The following is a 25,912-nucleotide window of genomic DNA, read 5'->3' as shown; positions in this document are numbered from 1 at the left end:
GCGTTCTATTAATTTTATTACAAATATATTTGATGTTCAATAAATTCCTGGAATAAGCGAGCATATATGTCGTTTATACAAGATTTTCATCTGTCAGCTGCATATGCCACTTAGCGAGTAAATTACACAAGTTAATAATGATTAATGAGATATATGCTAAATTTCTTGAAAATCTTGCAGTAGAGAAACGTATGTAAAAGCCAGCAGATAATTGCAAGGCAAGTCAACCAGGTAAGATAAGCAAATAAGCACAGCAGGCAAGCAGCAGGCAGGGCGAGCAGGCAGGCAGGCAGGCAGGCAGGTAGGCAGGCAGGTAGATTTTCTCTTCTGCGACCTACGAGCGGAGAGGATGGAAAGCATGGTAGTTTGAGAGGGAGGCTGGAAAACACGCGCAGGCGTCTCCGTTGCCCTCCATCGTGGCGCCTCCACTCTCCGCGCACCCCTTACGCCGTCGACTCACCCTCGCTCGGGTGCCTTCCTCGTCGCTCTCCTCTCCTCTCCGCCACCTCGGAGCGTTGCTCGTTGCGCCTCGGTCAATCCGCGAGCAGTATGGCGCTACGCGCTCTGGCACGGCAACGTACGTAGCTGTCACGTCGTTCATTCGTGTGTCTGTGTATTCGTCGACGAGCCACCACGTCTCTGACAGGGTGAATCCGCGCGCGAATTACGGTTGTCGATTTCGCGCGACTGGATCGTACTTTTGACACCCCGAAGGAGCGAGATTGCGAGTAAAGGGTACAAAACGAGAAACCAGGTAACGAGAACGGCTCCACAAAGCCGTGGGGGAAGAGAAAAAAAAATGTAAAATACGATTTTAAAGAGAAGAGAATTCGAAAGGGCGAGATTAACTTCCACGCGTTAATATGCAACCGCGTGCATCCCGTCCGGCCCGACGGTGGTCGTAGACGACGCCGGATAACGTGCGCCAGTAGCGCGTTGCGGTGACGAAAGGCTTCTCTCCACAACGTGCGGTAAACGATAACGCGCGATCGAGAATGACGGGCCCCTCGATGGTCATCATCAACATCGGTACCGATAACGCCAATACGGCAATCGAGAAAAAAACGACGAAGGCAATGATAGCTTCAAATTTTCGGATCGGTCTCACATGTTCGAACGCCGTTTAAGACACGTCGATATGACATTAGGGTTGAGAACAGTCTCGTAAAAGAGCACCAGCTTCATATAAAATTTATTAGAGAGTGCGGAAGTACACACGGACGTAAAAGTCCAGCACCAGCTGATCGCTGATAAACACGACGGGACGCGCGGCATGTTCCTTATTAATTAACACCGCGTGTTCACGTCTCACTTGATAATCTGTGGGCGAGCCTCCCGTTGGATTACAATAAGCGGCAAATTTGCAAGATGGCATGTCCATTCTCTAGCAGACGCTTCAAACTAACTCACAGGGATGATAATACCAGGGAAGGGGACCACCGCAGGACCGCGAGACTCAGACAGGACGAGCGAAGCAAAGCATCGCGGCAATCATCGGTACAGATAACATCGTCGCTTTTAGGAGAAGATGGTGACGATTTCGAGGACACACAGACACTTAATCTGAAGCATCTAAGAGCCGCAGTGACCCTCTTGACTAACCCTTCGGTATTAAATAAATGACGATTTCATTTCTTCAGCTTTCGCTATCGTTACGTACACAATCCTGGCGCGTCCTCATCGTAGCGCGCTTTGTCGTTGTCCAGCATGTATCCCTCTAATTAATATCTTGTTGGTATTAGTAGCAAAATTTACAAATCGATGTTGCATGCACTCAAATCCTTAGATGAAAACCGAGACCTAAAGACGATCTGATAAATTGAATAGTTTTAATACGCGAAGAGAATCAGCTGGTTCTTATACGGCTTTTCTTTCGATGAGTTCAAAGTCGGATTAGTGCAGGCGGTGACACGCAATTGGTTCAGCTCGCTCGAGGTTTTATTCTACTTTATCCTCTACGTCTCCTCACTCCTCCTCTGTTTGTGAATTTTCTTCCTTACTCTTCTCGCCCTTAAAGCCGACATAACCGCGGATTTGGAGTGCGACCGAGTTCCGTTTTCAAAGACGGCAACGATCGTGATAAACGAGACGCCGAATTGGGGTCGTTTTGATGTGCAGTATCTGCGCGTCGATTGGTCGAATTTATATTTATCACATCGACCTAAATGTCGGCACGGATAAATGGGAAACGACATTTGCCTTAATTTAACTGACTGCGTTCTGAAGAGAGCGAGAGATAAATTATATATAAATCAACAATGTTCTACAAATACTTTGTTATTCCGCGCTGTCTAATAGCCCAGCAAGCTTATCTTTATTATGCTCCGTTATGGGCATATATACATTAATAATAATGCGCGTTTAAATATATTTCTGCCAATTACGATACTGCACAAATTCCGTATTTTCCTCCTGTTATATATAAAACCGCTATCAAACTTTCCATACGATAAACGCGTGCGCAGTTACGGAGATCACCGGGAATCGGGACAGTTTTTCATTGAGAACTGGGTCAGAAATATGTAATAAATCTCAACGAAAAGTTTCCTGCCGTTAGAGAAAGCAGGAGTTTCCAAGTTCTTCCTCTACGCGGAAGCAAACCACGTTAGCGACTCACGCGAACGGCCGATGTTTTCAAACCTTGTCTTACAAAGGTATAGAGCTTCTTACTCAAAGCCTTTTACATTAAACTTGGCACGAAAGTCTTGTCTCTTCTGCTAATGTGTACTCCTTTCATAATGCTTTCACAATGCTTTCCTCACAGCTTTAGAACTTGCGTAATAAATTGCGTAGTAAGCAATTTAAAAAGATATGCGACATACATACATATTGTTTATCACTGATGTATCTGCAGTTGTTTTGTGTATAAAACCATCTCCGATAGTCATAAATAACAACTTCTTAACGTGAAATAAATTGATATTCGGGAAAATATTTATGTTACATTAAAAAAAAGAGAGATAAGATTATATTTTTCGTTACATCTTGAAAAATATATGATGCCAATTGAAATCAAATCATATAAGTATCATCATTGAGATAGTATCAGCCACTTTTGATTATTGAATTGCAGCACCTCGATGAGTTTTCCATCGCTACCCAATCCGTTGGATTGATTCCGTCACGATCGTATCTGTAGTTGGCAAATGTCATTGGTATTTCAGAGAGTTAACGGCGTTTGATGGCAGATTAGAGAAGACGAGAACGCGGCACTTAGGATGATAACGTCGTGTGCAAATCCAAGAGGCGTTAAGCCACATACACAGCCCATTATCGGCACTCGATATTCGTCGAGTGAAGTGGAAATGAATAGTTTCTTGCAAGAATAGGCATGAAAGCGGAACGTGACGTGAAATTCATATTAACGAATAAAATGGAACGTACCCCGAACGATACTTGTTGACTGCGTTGTTTTATATCATAATTTTGTAGAAGTAATTTTTACTTCGTGGAAGACAGATTCTTTTCGCTTTTCCCCAAATTCCATCAATTATGGAACAGACGCGAAACGATTAATCCCTTTGTTTATTTTAGACAAACGAAGTCGGGAGAACTAAAATAAACGCAATAAATGTTTTTTCATGTCTTTTCCTTGTTTTCACTTGATATCTTTTATAACAAATATAATTGGAGAAAACGTTTCGCGAGAGTTGGAAGTAATTGAAATATTCTGAAAACGTAGCATATTGCGTTAAAGCTCTGGATAAATATTACTGAGACGAAGATTTGAAGGAACAAATCAGAGGTTTCATTATCGATTGAACTTTTGTGAAAGTTCAAACGAGACAATGGACCGTGAAATAAATTTCGTTTAATTCACGTACAAACGATGTCTCTAATATCGTATTCTAATTGACAAGTACATCGAAAAAATTTCCAATGTCTGAAACTTTCATCTTTAATGAAAGACGTATGTTTCTATGCTATGAACATTCAGTCATTCTATTAAATTCTTCTCTTTCAGTTCGACGTAATGGCGTAAACTGTAGCCTATTAAATAATGGCAATTTGAAAATTATAACCGCAATTTGAGAATTCGATTGCCAGTTTGCTGTAATGCAGTTACGACTGCAGTTTCAATTTCAACGCGTGCAATTGTATGATATTCTATTGATGTCACGAAAATCAATAAACCGTACAGAATTCAGTTCGAAATGAGGCTATTGAAATTTTGTAATATCTGAATTATGCAATACAGAGTGATACGACTAATTGTACATTTGCACGAAAATATTTTTCAAAAATTTTTCTTACTCCATGGAAATGTAACGTTCTTTGTTTGCGCCATAATTGTAAGTTCTTGGAAGCGTACGTTTCTCGAATTTCTTTTTCTTTTTTTTTTTTTTTTTTTTTTTCAAAAAAATCAAGCTCGCATCCCGAGATGACGTAGAAACGAGTATTCGGCGCAGCTTCGTGCTAAAAGGGTCAGGAGCAATTAGTCTGGGAGGGTGGAGAACACGGGATTGCTTTGTAACGTGTACACACAACCGAATATTCCTCCATTCGTCGCAAACAATTGATATAGCAAACAGTTTCCTAAAGCGAATGAATAAATGACCACGAAGGGGAAATGTTACGAATCGCTAATGTGCCGTGAAGAACACGCTCTAAAGCCGGCGAATGCTGTAGATCTGAAGCAAGGGTCAGGAGTTATTAGTCTAGGAAAACGCAGTCTAGCAGTGCGCGACGTCTTTCTATCAGCTTCCGTTTTAATCTTTCTAAATGAAAAAAGAGATCCTCCCAAGGACGTCCCAAGATATTTCTGGTATAATGGATGTCATCGTGCGCGCTCTTCTTCATCGAAGAACCGATATTTTATGATAGCTTCTCATCACAGCTCGGTATGAGACTAACATTAAAAAATAAAATCCATATATCTATATATGAACCATTATATCGATATCAAGAGAATTAACACAGTGAATAAAAAAAGATATATTGGATGCATGCATGCGCGCGCGCGCGCGGTATGTGTGTGTGTGTGTGTGTGTGTGTGTGTGTGTGTGTGTGTGTGTGTGTGTGTGTGTGTGTCAGAGGAAAGGCGCTGTAAAATCGGAATTGGATTTTACGAACACAATATCTACACGCAACGCAGCGTGGCGGTAGAAAAGGCGGATTGCAAATTCCAAATGCAATTAATCTAACGAGCGGGATATCAAGATATTGTTTCTGCAGTTGCCTTTCGACCATCGCACTTCTCCAATTACTTTCTTTTTTTCCAACGTTGTAGAAGAGACGAACGAAAATGCGATACCGTTCGGAGAAGCAGTCGAGATGAAGAGAGGGGAGATGAAGTAGTGCGCCGAGAAGCACGGCACAACCACTTCTTCTACTTCTCACTTGCCGGAGCATTGAATTTTTTTACAGTAGAATGTCGAGAAATTCCTTTGTGCGTCTAAAAGAGCTTCTCGTAAACGAGCATTAAATGGATTATCCCGTCTAATCCTGAGAGCGGCGGTATTAAACGAACTGTTTCTAACGGCGGCTTCTTAAACGCTGCTGTGTCGTGAGAAACGCCCGTTCGCAGTCCGCGAGAAACTTCAGTAGCACGTAACTTACTTATCGTGCCTGACCCAATAATGGTGTACCTCGATCGTCAGCTCGGCGTTAGAAGCACTATGATGTATCATGCGGCTTGCGTTAATCGAGAGATCATAGTTGATACCAGGCGAGGATTGCACGGTGTTTTACCTCACGCGGAAAATTCACTAAAATAATAACGTAATATCGGGCGATGCGGACATTAATTACGATTTAATAAACGTCGTATCCAGGGAAAATGACGGGCAAAATAGATATATTCGGATTTGATGTCCCGGCGTTTTATTAAATTTCACCCGGATGCCGGATGCGCGGATATTTTTAACACAATATTTCTCCGTCGAATCATATCGCTCGTAGCCGATGCGTGATATTAATATTTCAAGCTCTTCCCTTTTCTCCCTCCCGCTCTTTCCGCCCCGCGGTCCTCACGCGAATCAGCTGCTGCGCATCCAACGACGGATGCAAATATTGTGTATAAATTCGCGGAAAACTATGAATGCAGTCGCTACGATAACCGGCGGCACTATATCACAGCACTTTGGAACTTTAAGCACAGCCGAAAGTCCGTACGCGTGCTACCTGTCGCATGCACCGAGTTGAAATTTTAGCGTACACGTGGAAGAGGACAGAGATAAAGTGCTGGGAAATTTTAATTACACATGCACAAGCTTGAGGCATTAGCCAGAATTATCGGGTATTACTTAAATGTAGATTAACGTACAATTTTTCAATCAGTGGCTTAAGCTTCGATCTCCGGTAGATTACTCGGGATAACATGGCGCAGATATATCACGGCAATCGCTGAAAAAGCACAGGTACCATTATTAATTAAAAAAATATAATACGGTTCGTGAAATAATATGAGAAATTATTTAATAAATTATTTAATGGAGAATTCAAAGAGAAAAGAAGGGGTTGAATATATATCATTCTATATATATAGTATGTAGCGATTATTAAAATATACATTTTTATGCTCTTCACAAATAAATCTAATAACTCACGATGACAATATTTCACTTCTCGACTTTGGTAGATTTCCTAATCGTGCTCGTTGCAATGCAAAATACGTTCTTCAGGGGCGATCGATACATCCGTCGTTTCTAACAGTTCTCGCAACATCGTCGGGTAATCGTAAGGGTCGTAAATGCAGTTCCATCGTATACCACCCTACCGTCTGCCACGCTATCGCAATGTTATGGAAATACGACGATCGATTTGATAGATTTGCATAACACGCGTGTTACCTCTACGTACGTTTTTACGACGGGCTACTCGTGATAGATGGTCCTCATTGCACGACGCTCCTCGTCCTACGCGGACGAATGATCCTGAGAAGCGCAGTTCTTCGAGGAACTAGCTGAATGCTTTCAGGGCCATTACGGCGAGAAATATGCCAGATCGATAAACGGTCGCAGATATTCTTCCGTATCTCTCTTCCTCTCTCTTTCTCTCTTGAATAGTTTCAAATGGATGTAAGTGGAAACGTGAGATCGAATAAAATTTCCGGTGGCGCCTTCAAAAATTATGTTACAGGAAGATGGTCTCATAGGAAATTTAATAAAATTTTTTTACTCTCATAAACATTTTTCTCTTAAACTGAATCGAGGTTTTAACTGAATATCTGGCTTTTTCTCTGGTTCCGTCTCTGATGCCTATCTGAAATAAATATGTTTGTATTTTCTCTACTAAAAAGCGTTAACGTAAACATTATTGTACGCTGGGTGAATTGGAGGCAATTTATATGCTGGTTTTACCTTTATCGAAACATAAATACTAAAACTGCACTAGGGAGAGATTCAACTTTTATCAAATCGACGTTGCAATATACGCTTCATACTGAAAATCCCAATGGGCCAATAATATATTGATCGCATCATTTTTATAGAATTTGCAGAATTTCCAGAATGTTTGTTAGTATTGAAGTTAGTATTAATTTTTACTAGATACAATAATGTGTTATAATACGTCTTATGCATATATGTATTGTATAAATATATATCTACTAAGGATTGTACATATATTTGTAACTTTACGAGTAGTTACTTAGAGAAAGATTTCAAACGAAATTTTAAACGAGAGAGACTTCTCTTTTTGTACACTCTTAAAACACTCTATCTAGAAACTGTTACAATACTTTTTACAATACAGCTTCTTTACGTCTGATATCTTTTGTGTTTATCTTATTGTGATTATTCTTGTACCAGACGGTGTTTCATTAAACTCAGAAGTTCGCTGTATAAATTGTATCTGTTTTAACTCGACGTACAAATACGAAAGTAGTCAGATATTATGATTTCATGACTCCCTCTGAGAGTTGCATATGATATTTCGTTTGACATGAGGAAAACACGCGCCAAGAAGCAACAGAGAAATACCGTAATCTTGTAGTAACTCCCAAAGTTGGCCGAAAGTCAGATGAGATAAATAAACCAGCGGAATAATGCTCGTCAAGTCAATTTGGAGCCACACCTTTTGAATATAAAGATGCGTATGAGACATCTCATAAAGAATAAAAGATTTTATTTATATCGTATTATTTTATATCTAGAGATGTATTCTTTCGGTGAATATATAAAGTTTCTTTTCAGCAAAATCTTTTTTTTTTCCTTATGTTACAGAAACTTTGTTCATTATTTCACAAATGTCATTACATTGTTCACATGTCGTTACATTGTCTCCCTCGAGTGTACACTCTCGGATGTGCTGGTTCAGCAATATGTACAAGAATTCTTTTCTTTGCGAAAAAGAGCTGCTAAAAATACCGTGCGACGGTCGAGTTTAAAAATGTGAGCTTTATAAGACTACCCGGTCATTTTCATAAAACGGAAAGACATTCATATCTTAGTTAACCACGAGGCATTCGTTCTTACCAAGCTGTTGAATCTTCATTAAAGAAGAAGTTAGATACGTTCTACGTCAGGGACATGTACGAGATTAATTCTTTTCTTTATCATTTTATTTTCTCGAGAATAGCATCCCTTTGTGCTTTGTAGTACAAACACGAGTGCTTTATGAGAAGCTGGATTTCTCTTAAGAAGAGACTGCCCGCAAAGAAAGATATTTAATGATATAACAAATATAACAAAGTATCCTGCGACAATGTTTATTTCGAGGATGGAAAAAGAAGGGGAATATTATACTCATATAAAATGTAATAACTATATCGACATTTCTTTAAATAATTAGAACAGTTGTAGAATTGTGAGCAACGAACATTAAGATGTAACGTAAAGACTGCAATTATTTCTGTATAATAATACACAAATGGATTTGGCTAACGGAATGGTGCAACTGGGTTACTCGAGCAATCTGCAGTAGCACGAACATCCAGTGCGCCGCCAAAAGTAATTAAACTATGCCATTCAACAGACAGTCCGTACCTATTACATAGTTCAACATTTCGCAGATTACAGTAGGACACAATATGGCGGATTGTTACGCCTGGTTCGTATACTTTACTTTAATCCGTGCAATTCCGTCACGTAAATACTCAAGGACGAATGGAAATTGCAAAAACGCATTTGCGTCATGATTTCGGGAGATGCGATCGTTGCTCGTGACTAATCATTGTTACCGTGAATGGCATGTCGGTCGGAGACAAGCTTTATGGTGACGGGCGAGCGATTCGACACGGGGCTCCATTTCACTCGATGAATTGGATGGACGCGACAGAAACTTCGTTACTTAGTTAAATTGACGGAAATCAGTTTTCCTCCTACTTGTGGAATCGTGTTGTGTCGATACGCATCGTGACGAAAGCGCAGCTCTGCTTCTGCATGTCCTTCGGAATGTCCGCGGCTCAACATCGTCATTTTGCAAGGAATTGCTTATAATATGTTTGAAATGAAGATTTGCATGATCTTTCAAGAAATTTTACATAGAGGCTTTGTTGGAGAATGATGAAGCTAGTACGTTCATAGGTTGTGATAAAATATATGTATACGACATTGTAATTTATACGCCTTGTCGAAAATGAAGAAGCGCATAAAAAGCGCATGTAATTTTATACCTTTTTTAAAGGACAAATATTGTAATTTATGATATTTTCCGCGGTAAAAATATTATGTTTTATGAAAAATAAATTGCACGTTAATTCGAGCACAAACTTTGTATCGTTTCGCGGATATATACACTTTTATGTATTGCTCCGTTGCTACGTCAGTAATTTGCTTTTCATCATTTATTTCCTTTTTCTTTCAGACAACGAATATTCCCATCGTACGAAAGTGCCCGATAAAATAGAAATATTGGCTGTATTAATGTTAGCGGTCTCGCGCGCGAATCTCATCGCCATCACGTTGGTGAGGCATTTGAAATGCAAAAATAAAAAAGGGTCTCCACGTATTAAGCCACTTAAGTACCTCTCGCGGTGCACTTACTTTGATTTCTTGAAACCAGCGTGAAATAATGGGTGGCCGACTTTCCATGCAATAAAAATATTAGCTTACGACATCCCGGAATGATATCGTAACTCTCTCACGCAAGTACTGTATATACAATTCTAAAGTAATTCAGAAATGTCACCATTAAAAATATGTATTTTTCAACTTCCTTTTTTTCTTATGATAATTACAATATAAGAAAGAATAAGATAATCACATTGCAATAAAAATGATTACCTAAGAGAACAGATGTGTAAAATATATTTTAATTATAACTATACGACAGCGGAAATATTTAATACAATCAAATTTCAAATAGAAAATATCAGATATTATTTGACAATTCAGCGTTTAACAATAAATTGACGTAATATTTTCTAAGAATGCACAAATTGACAAACATGTCATTTCGTATGACCATTTTCCCCCAAGTAGTTTGAATGACCTTCCTCTGCCATTCTAAAGCGACCTCCTATCGATTTTGGCTCCAATCAGAATGTAACTATCGAGGCGTTGGTTGAACAACATTTTGCATTGCCAAATTTCTATCATATTTTTCTCTTTTGTCTTATATAAAAAATATAATCGTGAAATGTTTTTGTATAAGTTTCGTAAATGATTTTAGGCGAAGAAATATTTTTAAGAGCGCCGTCTTCTCAGCATACTCCAGGTATATATAGGTCAATCGATTCGTAATCAAATTAAAATGTCCATTATATTCTTTCGCTTTGCCTTTTGATATATTAGTCGCACAGGGTAATATCCTATAAAATTTTATATTTTCTATTAAGAACAGCACTGTCTCTGGAAAGTTAGAAAGTAATTTAAGTACTTATACACGAGATAGTAATTAAACCGCTTTTCCCATTTTCCTCCTTTTTGTGAACATAATTTCATTATAGCAGTTAATTTATATTATATTATATGTGCGCGCGCGCACATACGCACACATACACACAGATGAGTTGAAAATTAAGATGTGATGAATTCAACATGATTCGAAACAATGCGCCTGAAATCGACGGCGTACAATACACAGTTGTTTGTGTGTTAACATAGCATCTAACATAATTATCCTAATCCTCTGTTCTTTGTGAATCTGTACATTTAACTCGCATTATTATGATTCTCATGACGTACGCACGATAAGAAATGTTAATACGCAAAGAAGATTAGCTTATTATTCTGATTTTCCGCAGGATCATCCTTGATCTAATTCCCAACATAGATTGCAATGAATCATTAATAAATGCTGGTACATAATTCATGTCCTGTAAACTAACTAACATTTAGAGCTTAACTAATCGTATATCCTAACAGATTATATTAAAACTTTGGATGTTGAATAACGTATAAGCTCGGATTATAGGTAATTTGCATCGATAATGTTGCTTTATATAATTTAAAAATTTTACACAATGTATATATCTCATAAATTCCATTTTGCAAATTATTAAGTATATTAATACAAACTATTGGACAAAAAAGTAAATAATTAATAAATAACACTGGTTATTACAAAATTATTATTTTTACATTGATTTTACTCGCTCAAGTTATTGATTACTTTGGATACTATTCCTCGCGGTGTGTCAATACAAATGGATGTCATCTGTCAATATTAGTGAATAATGTCATTTGTCGGATATCATTGTGACGAATTGTTACGAAGTGTATCGAATAAACCGTTGAAACGAAATATCCAAATCAAAAAGACTTTCTTCTCCTCTTCTGAATCAAGTTTCGTATCATTTGTGGAAAGAGACATATTGATATATGAATTTTTCTTAGCTTTCTTAAGATGCAATAATTTTTAACAATTTATTAATCTTTGTTACTAACATTTTTTAAATAAATATCTAAAGATATGCTATTTAACTCATGTCATATTTAACTCATAATAATAACGAGAGAGAGAGAGAGAGAGAGAGAGAGAGAGAGAGAGAGAGAGAGAGAGAGATTCAAATATTTGGCGTATAGATCATATCTAACTTTTGTAATTAATTATCATCATGTTACATAATAATAAAGGATTGCGTTATAAAGTTTTCAGTGTTCAATATTCAATATTCAATATAACGTTGTCAAATTCTGCAACAACTTTGTAGAAGCCATAGTCTTGCAATTACCCTATTTTATACGGTTCTTAGGCGTAACAGCTATATTATATGTGCATATAGTTAACCGTAATTAATTACCATTTAACATGATATTAATTGTAATTTAGTATGAATCCGTGCAAGAGCTAAGTTAGGAAATAATTCTGCCTCCAACAACGTTAAGCAATGAAGGTCACGTGGCTGAAGTAATGTCCCATATGAGTGCCCCAAGCGTTATTCTCTTGAGAAGAATTGCCCATACGAGCGTCCCAAATGGTGCCATAATTCTCGTTGTAAAATGCAGGTCATAATTTACGACGAAAATCTAGGCGCCGCATAATAACTATTGGATTATTACTACACAACGATTGCCGAATTGCACGCACTCGTGCACGTCGTTCAAACTTCGTATAATTTAGTCACATTGATACACGATCTGCATGCACGAGCTCGTATCAATCTTTCAAATGCGTTTATATATATAAGAACCTACAGCCTCCACTAACAACATTATTCGATAAAAGTTTGGAATTACTACCACACACAGCATTGAATTATGTATATGCACTTGCTTTTTATGGCATGCTTTCACAAATTAAATATTTTTGAATATAACATACTGCAATATAATTTTTTTATTGATTTTATAAGAAATGAGGTAATTTGTTAAATTTTATCATATTTCTTTAAACAATATTTTATATATTATTTTCGGAATTTATAATATATTACTGTACTTTTCAATAATCCAAGTTACGAATATGTCAATCATTTTTAATATTTCATTAATTTTTGTCAAATTTGATTGAATATATTGATACAAAATGGCTACGCAATGAGAAATAAAATTATTTTAACACAGTAATTATCACTTTGTTCTTGCTAATAATTATTTCTTAAATCCTAATTTTCTTTGTAGAACGACGTAGTGGCTGTGGCATTAGAAGTTCTATTAAATAAACATGAAATACCTCTTCCAACGACGACAACATCGTCTTTGTAAGTATATTTATTAAAAACATATTCTGTTATACTGCAGGTAGATATTATTTTATGTAAAAAATGAAATATGAAATATTTTATCACAATTTTCAATATTGTGAATTAACTTTTTCATTATTAAACATTTAATTAAAAAATTTTTGGATGTACTAATAAATATAGTCATGCTTCTATGTTATATTTTTAACTGAATAAAGTATAAAGTATAAACATGGTACGATCTCCCAAGAGATTATATAAAATTATCAAAGAAATCCATTAAGTTTATTGAGCAAGAAAATCTGAATACTGCATAATAATTAGAAAAGTAATTTTTTTAATGCAGTAATATTTTTAATTTATAAATCAACATGAAAGTGGTTATATTATGTATAATTTATTTAATTTGAGTCTGATTAAATTAAATGAGAGAGAAAGAATTTATATGTGAGTACTATTATATGAGCAAAAACATTTGTAATTGTTAATGTAATTGTTAATCCATTATTTTTATAAAAATTTTGTATTTGGAAAAAGCATTTAAATTTTAATTAGCAACAATTATTAACAAAGCACAAAATAACATTCACGAAAATTCTCACGCTTAAATTATAATTAAATATATGATTTTTAATAATAAAGTATCTGATTTTATATTGCAGAGAAAAACTTCTAAGTAATGTTGAAGAGGAGGAAAATTATAACCTACTAGAAGACATTTATGAGACATTAAATTACGATTGTGGTGAGATGAATTTATTTTTATAATTAAGTAATAATAGAGAGGATTAAACAAATAATTATACAAACTCATTATATACTGCATAAACAAAGAAGACTATTTGACATCACAATGTTGAATAAATTTTTAAATCGTGCTCATTTATTCGTTTCCATGGTACAGTGAGCTGTTATTTATTAGTTATTTCATAATATAACGGAGAAATATAACATAACATAACGGGATTTTTAAGAACAAACAAATTGTAGTCGTACGACGCTATTTGCATTCATTAAAGTAAATTGTTCATTCGTGTTTTTTCACGCTTTCTACCGGCTTGATCTACCGGCTTTAAACGTTGAGATTATCATAAATCTATCAGAATCAAATTATGAAAACTTATCACGTCGACAAGTTGTTTGCTTGGGTAAAAGTTCAAAATGTTAGTTCCAAGATTAGCATTTGTCAGAATCGGTACAGAAATTGTACGGAGAATGACTCTTATGATAATGAAAGTGTTTAATATATTTTATTCAAAAACAATTTTTTTTAAATATAATTTATAACACAGATGGAATTGCATAATTAATTTCACATGATTGAAGAAACTGTCAAGAAAAGGATATGAAATTTTAAAAAGTTTTTCTTCGAACAATTTTGAATTAACAGGTTTTTAGTCATTTTCTTTGAAAGAGTGGAAACTAATTATTTTTTGCCAGTTTCAAACGTTACTTTTAAGCGATTATGGATTATTTGTTTGCATTTTTCGCTATTATTTCTTAAGCACCATTGTCTGCTTTGGTTTTGCCCCGCAGCTGATAACATGAGAATCCGTTAATACAGGCTTGACCGAGTTTTTAATTGAATGAGTAAAAACGCGGAAAAACTATCGCGAAAAACCCCAATCAATATTTACTACGTCTCAAATGAAATATCCAGTAATCAAGACAATAACAATATGATCTATCAATTGATAAAGTATCTTTTTTCTTGTCTTTTATTCTTGTCGAAAAAATTAATGGATTTCCTTCAAGCAGGGAAAGAACAAATTCGATATTACAAGAGTTAACAAAGTTATCAACAAACGATCGATTCGATATAAAAAATGCAAAATCTCTGATGTAGTAATTTTATATATATATATACACACACACACACACACACACACACACACACACACACACACACACACACACACACACACTTGCAGTAGAAGTTAAAATACGAGAGCTATGAAAGTTGCTGTCGTTACAAATAAAGCTTGAGGGGTGAGGCAGTCGTTCTTCTTCATATTCAAATTATTCCAGTTTTACTAAATGTGTTCGTCCCGGATCCTTGGTTACGCGTTCTACTTTCCCTAGCAACTGCATAGCGACCCGCAATCTGGCGTCGTATGATAATATTTTAATTTTGTCCTGCGTTTTAACTCATCTGTCACATACATTTTTGATTTCAGTTTAAACTGAAGCGACGAGGATAATTTGTGTGAAGAAAACTAACGTTAACATTATTTTTAAAGCAACGCTAATCTCTTTTAAATGTGCAAACATCGTAGTTAAGATAAAAGAAATTTTTGTCTAAATTATTCTCATTTGTGCAAATTTGCGCATGTATATTAAACAAAAATTTTACAACATATTTCGCTTGGTTTATTTGTTTTGAAACAGTTTGAGTAAACTTCTTAAATTATATAGTAGTTTATATAGTACTCGTAGTTTATATAGTATTTATTGTTTGAAATTAGAAACTATTAGGTACTGAAATACTTTCAGCGATGCTTCGATCACACAATTTGATACGATTTTAACACACGAGGATGCTGTTACAAGGCAGATAGACTACACAAATAGGCGACCATGTGTGGAGGTTTCCTGGCATTAATGAAGAAACCTCCGGATAGGTAATACGTACTTCGAAAGATTAATGAACTAGATGAACCCGATCTTGGGAAATCATGCCCACGATGTTACATTACGTTCTCCGTTATATAGCTCTTATCTTATGCACGCAAGCAGCGCCTTATCGATTCAATCTTACACGCGACGACAAAGTAAAATAATTTTTCCTTGTCCGTCAAAATTCGAGAAATGTGTCAGTTTTCTCTGAATTTGTCATGCCTCTTCATACAGTCCCGTGAGGATAATCTTATATTATAAATGGACCACCCGTAGGCTGGCAAACTCAGCCGAGACTGCCAAGCCTTCGCACGAGAAATGGAAAGACGCGCGAGGCGCAACTGAATATTTCATCGATAGTAGATAGAAAAGCCACAGCAAAGAGAAACGAAAAATTATTCCATCTTACCCCTTTCTCGTGCCATAAACGCTCTTTCCATGAGTACGGTTCTGACTTCAAACAATAACGGCATTATGCCCCTCAATATCGTACGTTGTATTACAATACAATTGCATGATTCTCACATTTCTATTTCGCGATTGAATTAACTTGTACCGTCTCTCTCATCTGTATTAAAGATCTCGCTGATATGTCCTATGTATCACAATTTTCATTTAATAAATAACGCGGTATACAGAGTATATTTAGAAATTTCTATATATCGTTAATGGATTATTGCCAAGCGCGTTTTCTAGACAGCATATTTATTCACCTATATTGATAATAAATTGTAAACAAAATGCTTATTATCAAAAATCAATTGTTTACTATATGCAAATACAAGAAATGTACAGCGTCTTTGAAAACTTTGTAGACTACATCGAATTTATTTATAATCAATCTAGAATGTTGAAATAATGACACACAGCGCAATGTGCACACGCAAAACTGGTATACTTCAGAATGCTAATTGAAATAAGCAAGTTATATTCTTTGGGAAGAAGTAAAGTTGTTAAAGTCTTTTCAGAAAGTTATTACAGAACTGTCACTGGGAACACTTGTCTGCAATTAGAAATGTAACAGACTTTTCTTCGTAGATTTTACATACGTAAAGTTCTTCTACTTTTATACGATTGTATTAATAACAAGTAAATATGTCATAGAAAACAAAAAAAAATAGTAAATGTATAGAAGTCTACAAAGTTAATCAGCTCTAAATATTACATACACACGTTTTCTGCTTTTAATATGCATTAGTGGATTAATTTTTCACCGATGTATGTATATATTAACATGTGCCTTTACCTAATACACAGGAACGCAAGTTTTTATCTATTTATTTATCGAGAATTACCGTCTGAAAAATGTCAATTGTCTTAAAATTTTGGATTTGTCTGCAAAAAGGTCAACACCTGTACCGCCGTTTTCATTTAAAATTAGTGAACTGCAATCATAGATTTTGATTATCCGAGAGACTCAACAATAATGCCGTTTGACGTTTGTTGTCAGATGGTTTTCCACGATCCTTCATCTTCGAGCGCATATTAACCCAATTTACATTCGGCCGTCGAGTACTGTAGTTACAGTGGAGTGCGCTTCAGAAACGTCCCATTAATCATCACAGACAATCGATATGCGCATGCAATGTATTCGGATCTGACTTCCTCATCGGAACTTATGAATGGGGCTCCCGGTCCCGCGTCCGTTTGCCGAAGACAACGGTCGTCGTTCGAGTAATGCGCCCTTTGTGACTAATAGTTCTGGCACGTGAAACGCATCGCGGACGGAATTTAACGCTCGTAACTTAGAAATACGGTGCCCTAACACAATAAACCAGACGCGCGATGTTACGTAACCACATTAGAGGGAAACGCTGCACCACGCTGCGAGCACACCGTGAGCGATTATGTGAAATGCCTGTTTACCCGCCATAAAACATGTAACGCATCATGGTAGTTTTCCGTTAAATATATCGCCAACTTATCTCCTGCGTCAAGACGTTCCTTTGACGACGATAGCACCATATACATATTCTCGGTCGAAGTGATCTCCGTACCCAAGCATGTAATCCTGAAAAAAAAAAGGACAAGGGTAGCGTAGCGCGGTAGCTCTCAAGTTCAAATAAAATCACCCTGCGAGCTCTTTTTTTTTCTAGAATATATGAAGGCGTACACCGTGAGGAAATTGCCATCCTGGTGGAATCTCTTTCCCCCGCGTTAACAATTACGCCGGCCCTTGAATATCGAAGTTCACTGCTAAAAGCGCATGCCGCGTATTTTAATGCAATTAATGCGATTCAGTACATTGCACATGTGAGCATAAACAAGAATAGCTTTGGAAATATTTAATATAGCATATGATTAATAAACGAGATTGCGATAATAAATTAACAATTTCCACTATTTACTTCGCAATATTTGCGCCACTAGAAAATCATCGGACCATTAAATTCTCCCGTGCCAGCAGTCTATTAGCAGCGATGAACGATGCGCGTATAAACCGCGCTTATCGCCCGTTGACAAATACGCACAGTCGTTCATCAAGCAAACGGAAAACATGTATTTTTGCTTATAAGGACTCGTCGCTAGACAAATCGTCAGCATAAGCCGCACGTTATTTCCTCCCCCGTGACTCAGAAACCCCCTTTCATCCTTTCACTCGCAGCGCGATCACTTCGCATTTCGTATACACGTCAGGAAGTAGTTGTTGCTGTGGTTACCGGAGCATAGAAGATGGTACTTCTCGTACCAACGTAATGCAATCTCAAGAGAAACTCTAAGACCTCGCCTGTCACCAAAGATATACAGAACATTAGGCCATTTGCAAGATTGACTTACGAACAGTCTGTACGCGACACGTTATACGCCCGGAATTTCGTAATGTCGAAACACAGTAAAATCGTTTACCGTTAAAATTTATGATATGACGAAAATATATAAAAGAAAGCGTTCGATGTATTCATACATCGGTATAAACGCAGACAAACCGGCGTTTATTTCGCTCGCATATCGCCGTGACCCAGAAAGATCTAACCGAAAATTTCTTTGTCCGCGCTTCCGGGTTAATCGCAGCGTAAATATACATAAATCACAGATAACATTTCCATTTCCGGACAACGTATTATCCTATATCGTTGCTCGCGCATAAACATTTGCAATATCTCGTCGAGTAATCTATCATATTTATCAGCTAATGACATACGCGATTACCATAAAGCTTGAAGGATATCGGATTAGAAAGAGAACGAGCCTTATTCGTCGAAAGCCCGTCGATTAAAAAATGTCGATCGATATCGGGCGAACAAGTTTATTGGAATTTGTCGCATGATGTGGCACAATATTATGGGAGCGCTATGCAACGTAATCCGAATAATTAGCTCGGAGTATCACATCGCACGACCGCGCAACCGCTATTATAATTATCGTGTTTTCGTAGCGACATTCGATGTGAAATAATACGGGATCGTTAGAGCAGCCCTTGCTCATCGCGTCTATTTCCGGATTTGCAAGGGAACCGACTATGCTGGGCTTAACAGACCTGAAACGCGGCATGTATTATCGATCCCGTGAGATTCGCTCGCAATTCTCCAATACGCCGATTTTAGTATTCAATATCCTGTTAAACATTCATAGATACTTTTTAATAAAAGTTTACATGATAGATAAACTCCCTGTATAATAATATAAAGCCAAAGGAAGAGCCTTAAAAATTCGTACTCGTTGCTACTTCCTACTTCAAGATAAACATAAAGTATTTTTTAACAAAAAGAGTATTTGCGGTAAATCCACTTTTCGTATATAAGGGCTCCGTATTGTATACTTTAAAACGACGTGCCGTATACTTTATACCTATTGTTTGTGAAACCTAGTTCTCTGAATATCGTAAAGAGAGAAATAAACGGTTCCTGAGTGACTCGACGAAATTCCCTCAAGGCGAATTCATATTTGCGGAACTTTTGCAGACGTCGACGTGAACGCGTTTTTCGATCATCTCGGACAGGAGCTGATCACATCGGCTTGCGTGGGTCTCTTAGAGCGGGCCTTTCGTTGCCTTGGGAACGATCTGACCGCTTTCCTGACAACACTCGACGGCGTAAACGACGTTGTCCAGCATCAGTCGGGATCGGATACCGAGGCGGAGTTCGTGTGTATCGCCACACCGGAAGCATTGGAACTACATTTCACCACCGACCACCCTTCCATCGCCTATCTTCTGGTAGGCAGTCTGAAGGGCATTGCTAGGCAGTTCTATAACGACAAAGCCGATGTGTATATACTGCCGGATCCCTACAATACAAAATTTTTTAGGTAAATCTTTTTATGAAGCCTTATTCTATTTTATCACGCTTTTAGCAAGCTCTATCTTTTTTGTCGTATGCCTTTTTTACTTTTGTCGAGAGTATTGATACCGATCTCAGCCACGGATTTTAATTTCCGTTTCTTTTCAGTCCGATTTAAAAAAAAATGTTAGACACAAAGAATGCTCTCGCAGAGCACAAAGGCAAAGAAAATTTTCTACACCATCTCTGCGTTTAGAAGAATACAAAAATTGTTATCAAACGTCACGCGTGAACGAATTTTCCACGGCAATGAATACAGAGGTCCGCGCTACCTCACTTTAAAGCGACACAGTTCTGATTCGACGACAGTCAACGACTATTCGTAAAACGATAGAGAGAGAGAGAGAGAGAGAGAGAGAGAGAGAGAGAGAGAGAGAGAGAGAGAGAGAAACGGAAAATAAAATCAAAGCGATACAAGCACTGGAAATACGATTTACAAAAATACAGTGAAAATTGGCGACACATAAACTGCGCAACATTATTATGATCTTTTCGATATTCATCAAAATTTTTCAATTCAGTTGTATATAATCCCTATGTAAATAAATATAAACGGTAACTGCAGAGATAGACATATGAAATTTCAGCATTGTTACCGACCAAAACATGAGTACGTTCTGACATAAACTCTAATAAGCGTTATGTACCGAATAATCCTTGTGACAAATGTCATTCCTTGTGCAAATCATTTATACATGTTAATTTGTATATCATCCGTTATTTGCGCAGATAATTCATGTTTACATAGAATTTTCATTTCAATCATGCGATGTATTCGTTCAGATCACACACTAAATGCGATATCCCGAAAAAAAAAGACCGATCGTACGGATTTATTATATCATATATCGCTATATCGTTCGTGTGCTTTTTGCACGGTGTATTTAATGTTTGCTCATCGAATCGCGTGTACCGAAATAATGTCACGTGAGTAGAATGTAATTCGTGCAGATAGGCAAAGACAGAGCATGTGAGAGTACAAACCTTTCGTTTGAACAAATATTGATTCTCGTCAGTGACAAATATTTGATGATAGGTGCGGCACTACCGAGTCTCACGTTAATTCTGAAAGGATCAGGCCGATGCGAGCGCGAACATGTAAATGACGTGCAAAACATTGTCACCGCACATCGCTTACATTTCTCAGTTTAATTAAACGTTTCATCGGACTGGTTACATTTATCTACGCGCAGAGCGGCAGTAATTGCCGCTGGTTGTTTATAATGTCATCATAAGAAATATTGACTATCATTAACATCTGCGTGTAGGTGTAGAATAAGTTCAATCCCATTTTATACGCGGAATGTCCCGCGATATCGTCGAAGAAACACTTTCAGGGCACATATTGCTTCCTGATGTATGCGGAAAAAACGCGACCGACATGCTCCCTTATTGAATACTTCTTCTATGTGGCGAAAAAGGACAGCACCTGCAACCGTTTTCTTGAATATTGCAGATACCGCATTACTCCGGAACGTTACAGCGGACAGCTGGACGTAGACGACGACTACGATGTGGTATCGCCCACTTTCCGTCCACTCTCCACCAAAGCAACGGACCTTCGTATGGGGGTAGCGAGCTTTTGCAAGGCGTTTCCGTGGCACTTTGTCGTCGATCGTCAGCTGGAGCTAGTTCAGCTCGGTGTCGGTTTCATGAAGATTTTCGGCCATCACCTGAACCGGCTCGGCAGAGAGATATCGACATATTTCGTCTTTACACGACCTCACGGCGTCACTCTGACCTTTCACGAGATCCTAAAGCACGCGAATACACCATTTATCCTGACTCTCCAGAGACCGCATGACGTCGATAAATATCCTGCGGAGGTATGTTTATAACGTGATTACTAACGCAGGATGATCAACTTACTTGCGAACTCAGAGTAGTTTGTAAAATACAACAACATGTAAATAAAAGTAAACTAGGCAAGGAAATTATTTCATTTCACGACACTTGCAAAGCAAAGCAAGTAGATTATTAATACTATTCAAACGCGCGTGATAAGATAAATTTATAAAAAGAATTCTATTTTGTTTTGTCTAGGGTCTGGAAATGAAGGGTCAGATGGTACACTGTCCAGAGTCAGATTCGATTTTATTTGTGAGCTCACCGTTCTTGAACGGTTTGGAGGGTTTAACGGGTCGAGGACTCTTTATTTCTGATATCCCTCTTCACGATGCTACAAGGGACGTTATACTCGTTGGCGAGCAAGCTAGAGCACAGGTGAGTAAATTCAGGGATCATTTGGTAAATCAAGTACTCGAGTTATTTAACGTAAAAATTTGAGTCATCTGTATTTTATATCATTAAAAATAAATACTTATTAATATATTACTATTTCGTTGGTATAAAATAATATATAACAATTCGTTACATTTAGCATAATTGGAACATATCTATCTATCTTACTATCGTATCTTGATCAGCAGAAAATACAATAGCGTAATCTTCTTTCAGGATGGCTTAAGGAGACGTATGGATAAATTGAAGAGTTCTATAGAAGAAGCTAACCTGGCCGTCGATGCGGAAAGAGAAAAGAATGTCAGCCTTTTACATCTTATATTTCCGCCGGATATCGCAAAGCGTTTATGGCTGGGTAAATTATATCATTTATATTCAATCATAAGATGTAGCAATATTTTTCTTGCTTCTTTAAAATTCTTTCTCTAATCAGAATGAAATATAAAACAATATATAAAAATAAAAAAAATTTATTATAAAAATTGCAATTATATATACTATTTAACTATCAATGCGATTTCTCATAAATATGACTTTGTCTAACAATATGATTTGAATATAATTAATAATTTAACAATTACTTTATAAAATAATCATGTATTAAATCCTAATGTCTGAATTATTTAGGAGAGACAATCGAGGCGAAAACGTATCCGGACGTTACGATGCTGTTTAGCGACATAGTCGGATTTACATCTATTTGCGCTACAGCAACACCGATGATGGTTATCAATATGCTTCAAAATCTGTATGAGCAATTTGATCTTTATTGTGGTCAATTGGACGTGTATAAGGTATGTTAATAATATTTTCATACAGACTCAAGCAAAAATGAAAAATGTATTTAATATAATTATCAGTTTTTTTTATAAATTATAGCAAGTAAAACTATATATTCTTCATCTTTTAAAGCTTTTAATTGAAAAAAATCGAAAGATAAATCGCATTTAAAAGTTATCTACGCGTTAAGTGATTGTTAGTTTATTATAACATATTTAAAAAATTTTTTTAAGCAATATATTTTCATTTGTCAATCGATAACTTATAAATACCGATCGTTTCGTTACAAGTTGCAGTTTACCTCGCTTGTGTAACTAAAATGTATGATGCTGCCATCTGTGAGTCATCAAAAGAACTGGATTTAACTTACAAATAATTTCTTCTTTTTTATCATTATCGACTTTTTTTATTTCTCAACAATAACAAATAATTATATATGAATTAAATAAAGAGGCATATTGTTTTTGAGTATTTATCGAAAAATTCTGATTATGTCAAACATAATCTATAAAAACAACTATTACATGCGAGCATAAATGGAGACTGCTGATTGATTTTATTTTTCTTATATAAACAGGTAGAAACAATCGGCGATGCCTATTGCGTTGCATGCGGCCTTCATCGTAATACCAATACACATGCACAACAAATTGCTTGGATGGGCCTAAAGATGATACAAACGTGCTCTCATCACCTGACTCACGAAGGCAAGCCAATAAAGGTATTACATGGATGATTACATTACTATAGATAAGATTATACACTAAGCAATCTTCTTTCAGCACGATATCGTAATAATATAGCAATAAATGTAGATAGTTGCAGATTTATTGCAATTTATCGTATTAGAATTTATTTTACATTACATCGAATAGAGGAAACACATCGCGACAGAACATAAATACTAATATTTAACTAAGAAAATATATAGCATAATATTTCACGTTCTAATAAATATATTATATAAAACAAATATAAACATTTAAATTTTTAAGAATATTTGTATACAAATGATATTTCTTGACATGCCAAAAATATTCAAATACATTTTTATAACATTCTCTAATTTCTTTTATGCATAGTATTTAGTTACATTAATAAATTTTCTTTCTCTGTGTTATACTTGAAAATAATAATCAGTAGAATCTGTCTACTTTCAATTTTCGAATTGTAACTCTCATCGTTTCTCGAAAAATACCATATTTTTCTCAAAGTTTTTCAATTGAAAGATATTTCTGATTATTGCATATCCAACAGACAGTCTGTTGTTTATTATTCTCGCCTTGAATACTATTAAAACTTTTCCCATTTAAAGTATTTCTTAACTACGATAACAAGTGGCCGGTTCGAAAATACGAGAAAACACGAAACATCCCTCGTTGCATTAACATTTAAAGCAAGTTTAAAGTACATTTCTTTTTTCTCATTGATATTTTCCTGCAATTGTCATCTAACTTTTTTATACTTGCCAATACTGCGGCATACGAAGCTCTTATCGATCACTAGATCATTCTGTCTACTGTTCTCATCAGATGCGCATCGGCATTCACACTGGAATGGTGTTGGCGGGCGTCGTGGGCAAAAAGATGCCAAGATATTGTCTCTTCGGACACAACGTCACATTGGCGAATAAATTTGAATCTACGAGCGAGCCACTTCGTGTCAACGTCAGCCCATCTACGTACCTGTATGTGTTTCGACAAGATGTCTCATCTCATGTATATTTACAGCGCGAGTGTTACAAAAATATATTCACAGGTGCTTAATACAAAAATCGGGATTCATATTGGAACCGCGGACCAAGGACAATCTACCTAAGGAAATGCCAGCCGGTGTATCGGGCACATGTTACTTTCTAAATGGGTATCAGCACAGCAGCGTCAGCGCGAGCGAATCTCTCGACGTGCATATTCAAGCTGCAATTACGGAATTCGGCATCAGTAGCAATATGTAGATACCTATCTTCTGATATGGGGACGTGTACCGCTGATCAGTGTGTTACTTTAACGATATTACTGTCGATAATAGCGATGGCACACCCGACACTATCGGATCGATCGATGTATATGAAGCTCTCAAAGCTGGCACTAAAGGTACATTAAAAGCATGGCGCTAATTATGTACGAACACACTAAAAGAGATCCTGTGCGGATATTATTTATACGCAGAGTCTTAGGTTGTAATCATTATATACCTACTAAATATAAGAAGCAAGTAAAACTCTACTATGGACTCTATACTTGTGTGTGTCATTTAAGAAATCCTATCCCGAACATATCCATACAGACAGATCGATTTCTTTGATTTCTATATTTAAATTGTGACAAATAAAACCTTGTGATTATCATTTCTATACATAGAGCATCCAAGACGGAAAATATAGATGTCTTTTCCAAGAAATTCTATGGAAGAATACAATTCTACTTTACTCAACAATAATAAATTGCTATCAATAATAAACCGCTCTTTTGTATTACGAAAGTTGTTTTCCGCTGTTTCTTTAAAAAAACAACATAAAGATTTCATAATCTCTTTCCACACTGTACTCACGAATGCAGCCACTGCATTTATTTTGTTTCACTTCTTCTTAATCTTCTTAATCTTAACAAGTAACTATTTTCCGATAAGATTTGGATCAAATTGGCACTTTACGCAGTTTATTTTTGTACATAAAGATGTACATTCGCTTCAGGATATCGAGATTAGATGAATATACCTTCATTTCTTTCCTTCAGATAATAAATAAAATCGATAATGCAGCCAGTCCCTCTGACGAGAGATAATGCGAAGTTCTACGTAATTCAACGCATTATGCTGCCTTACTAATGACCGATGTGCACTTTTTCATATAAGAAAGCAGCGAAATTTACGAGGCGTGATTTATGGAACCGCTAATACTTTAACTTTCTGCGGAAGCATTTTCTCCCGAAGAAACTTCCGGCCGTTGTATCGTAGCGGCTTTTAAGATAATAACGCCGGTTTGTGG

At 36.5% G+C, this 25,912-nt stretch overlaps 1 protein-coding gene across 2 annotated transcripts; it reads left to right on the top strand.

The window, feature by feature from the left end:
* Positions 1–535: 535 nt before the first annotated feature.
* On the top strand, positions 536–25,163 carry Gycalpha99B (guanylate cyclase 1 soluble subunit alpha 2). 2 transcript variants are annotated; one of them, XM_011646569.3, is made up of 11 exons: positions 536–1,608; positions 12,948–13,027; positions 13,672–13,754; positions 19,528–19,873; positions 21,362–21,731; positions 21,949–22,128; positions 22,363–22,501; positions 22,774–22,940; positions 23,504–23,647; positions 24,459–24,613; positions 24,685–25,163. In XM_011646569.3, exons 1-11 carry the CDS (start codon positions 1,369–1,371, stop codon positions 24,878–24,880), a joined length of 2,100 nt encoding a protein of 699 aa, XP_011644871.2. In that variant the 5' UTR covers positions 536–1,368; the 3' UTR covers positions 24,881–25,163. The 2 variants fall into 2 exon arrangements, with proteins under 2 accessions (XP_011644871.2, XP_011644872.2); XM_011646570.2 differs by lacking the exon at positions 13,672–13,754 and having other exon boundaries at positions 1,467–1,608.
* Positions 25,164–25,912: the final 749 nt, after the last annotated feature.

The sequence above is a fragment of the Pogonomyrmex barbatus genome, unplaced genomic scaffold (assembly GCF_055798465.1).
Source record: "Pogonomyrmex barbatus isolate J1 unplaced genomic scaffold, ASM5579846v1 scaffold10, whole genome shotgun sequence".
Lineage (NCBI taxonomy): Eukaryota > Metazoa > Arthropoda > Insecta > Hymenoptera > Formicidae > Pogonomyrmex > Pogonomyrmex barbatus.
This window is presented reverse-complemented; position numbering and strand designations above follow the sequence as displayed.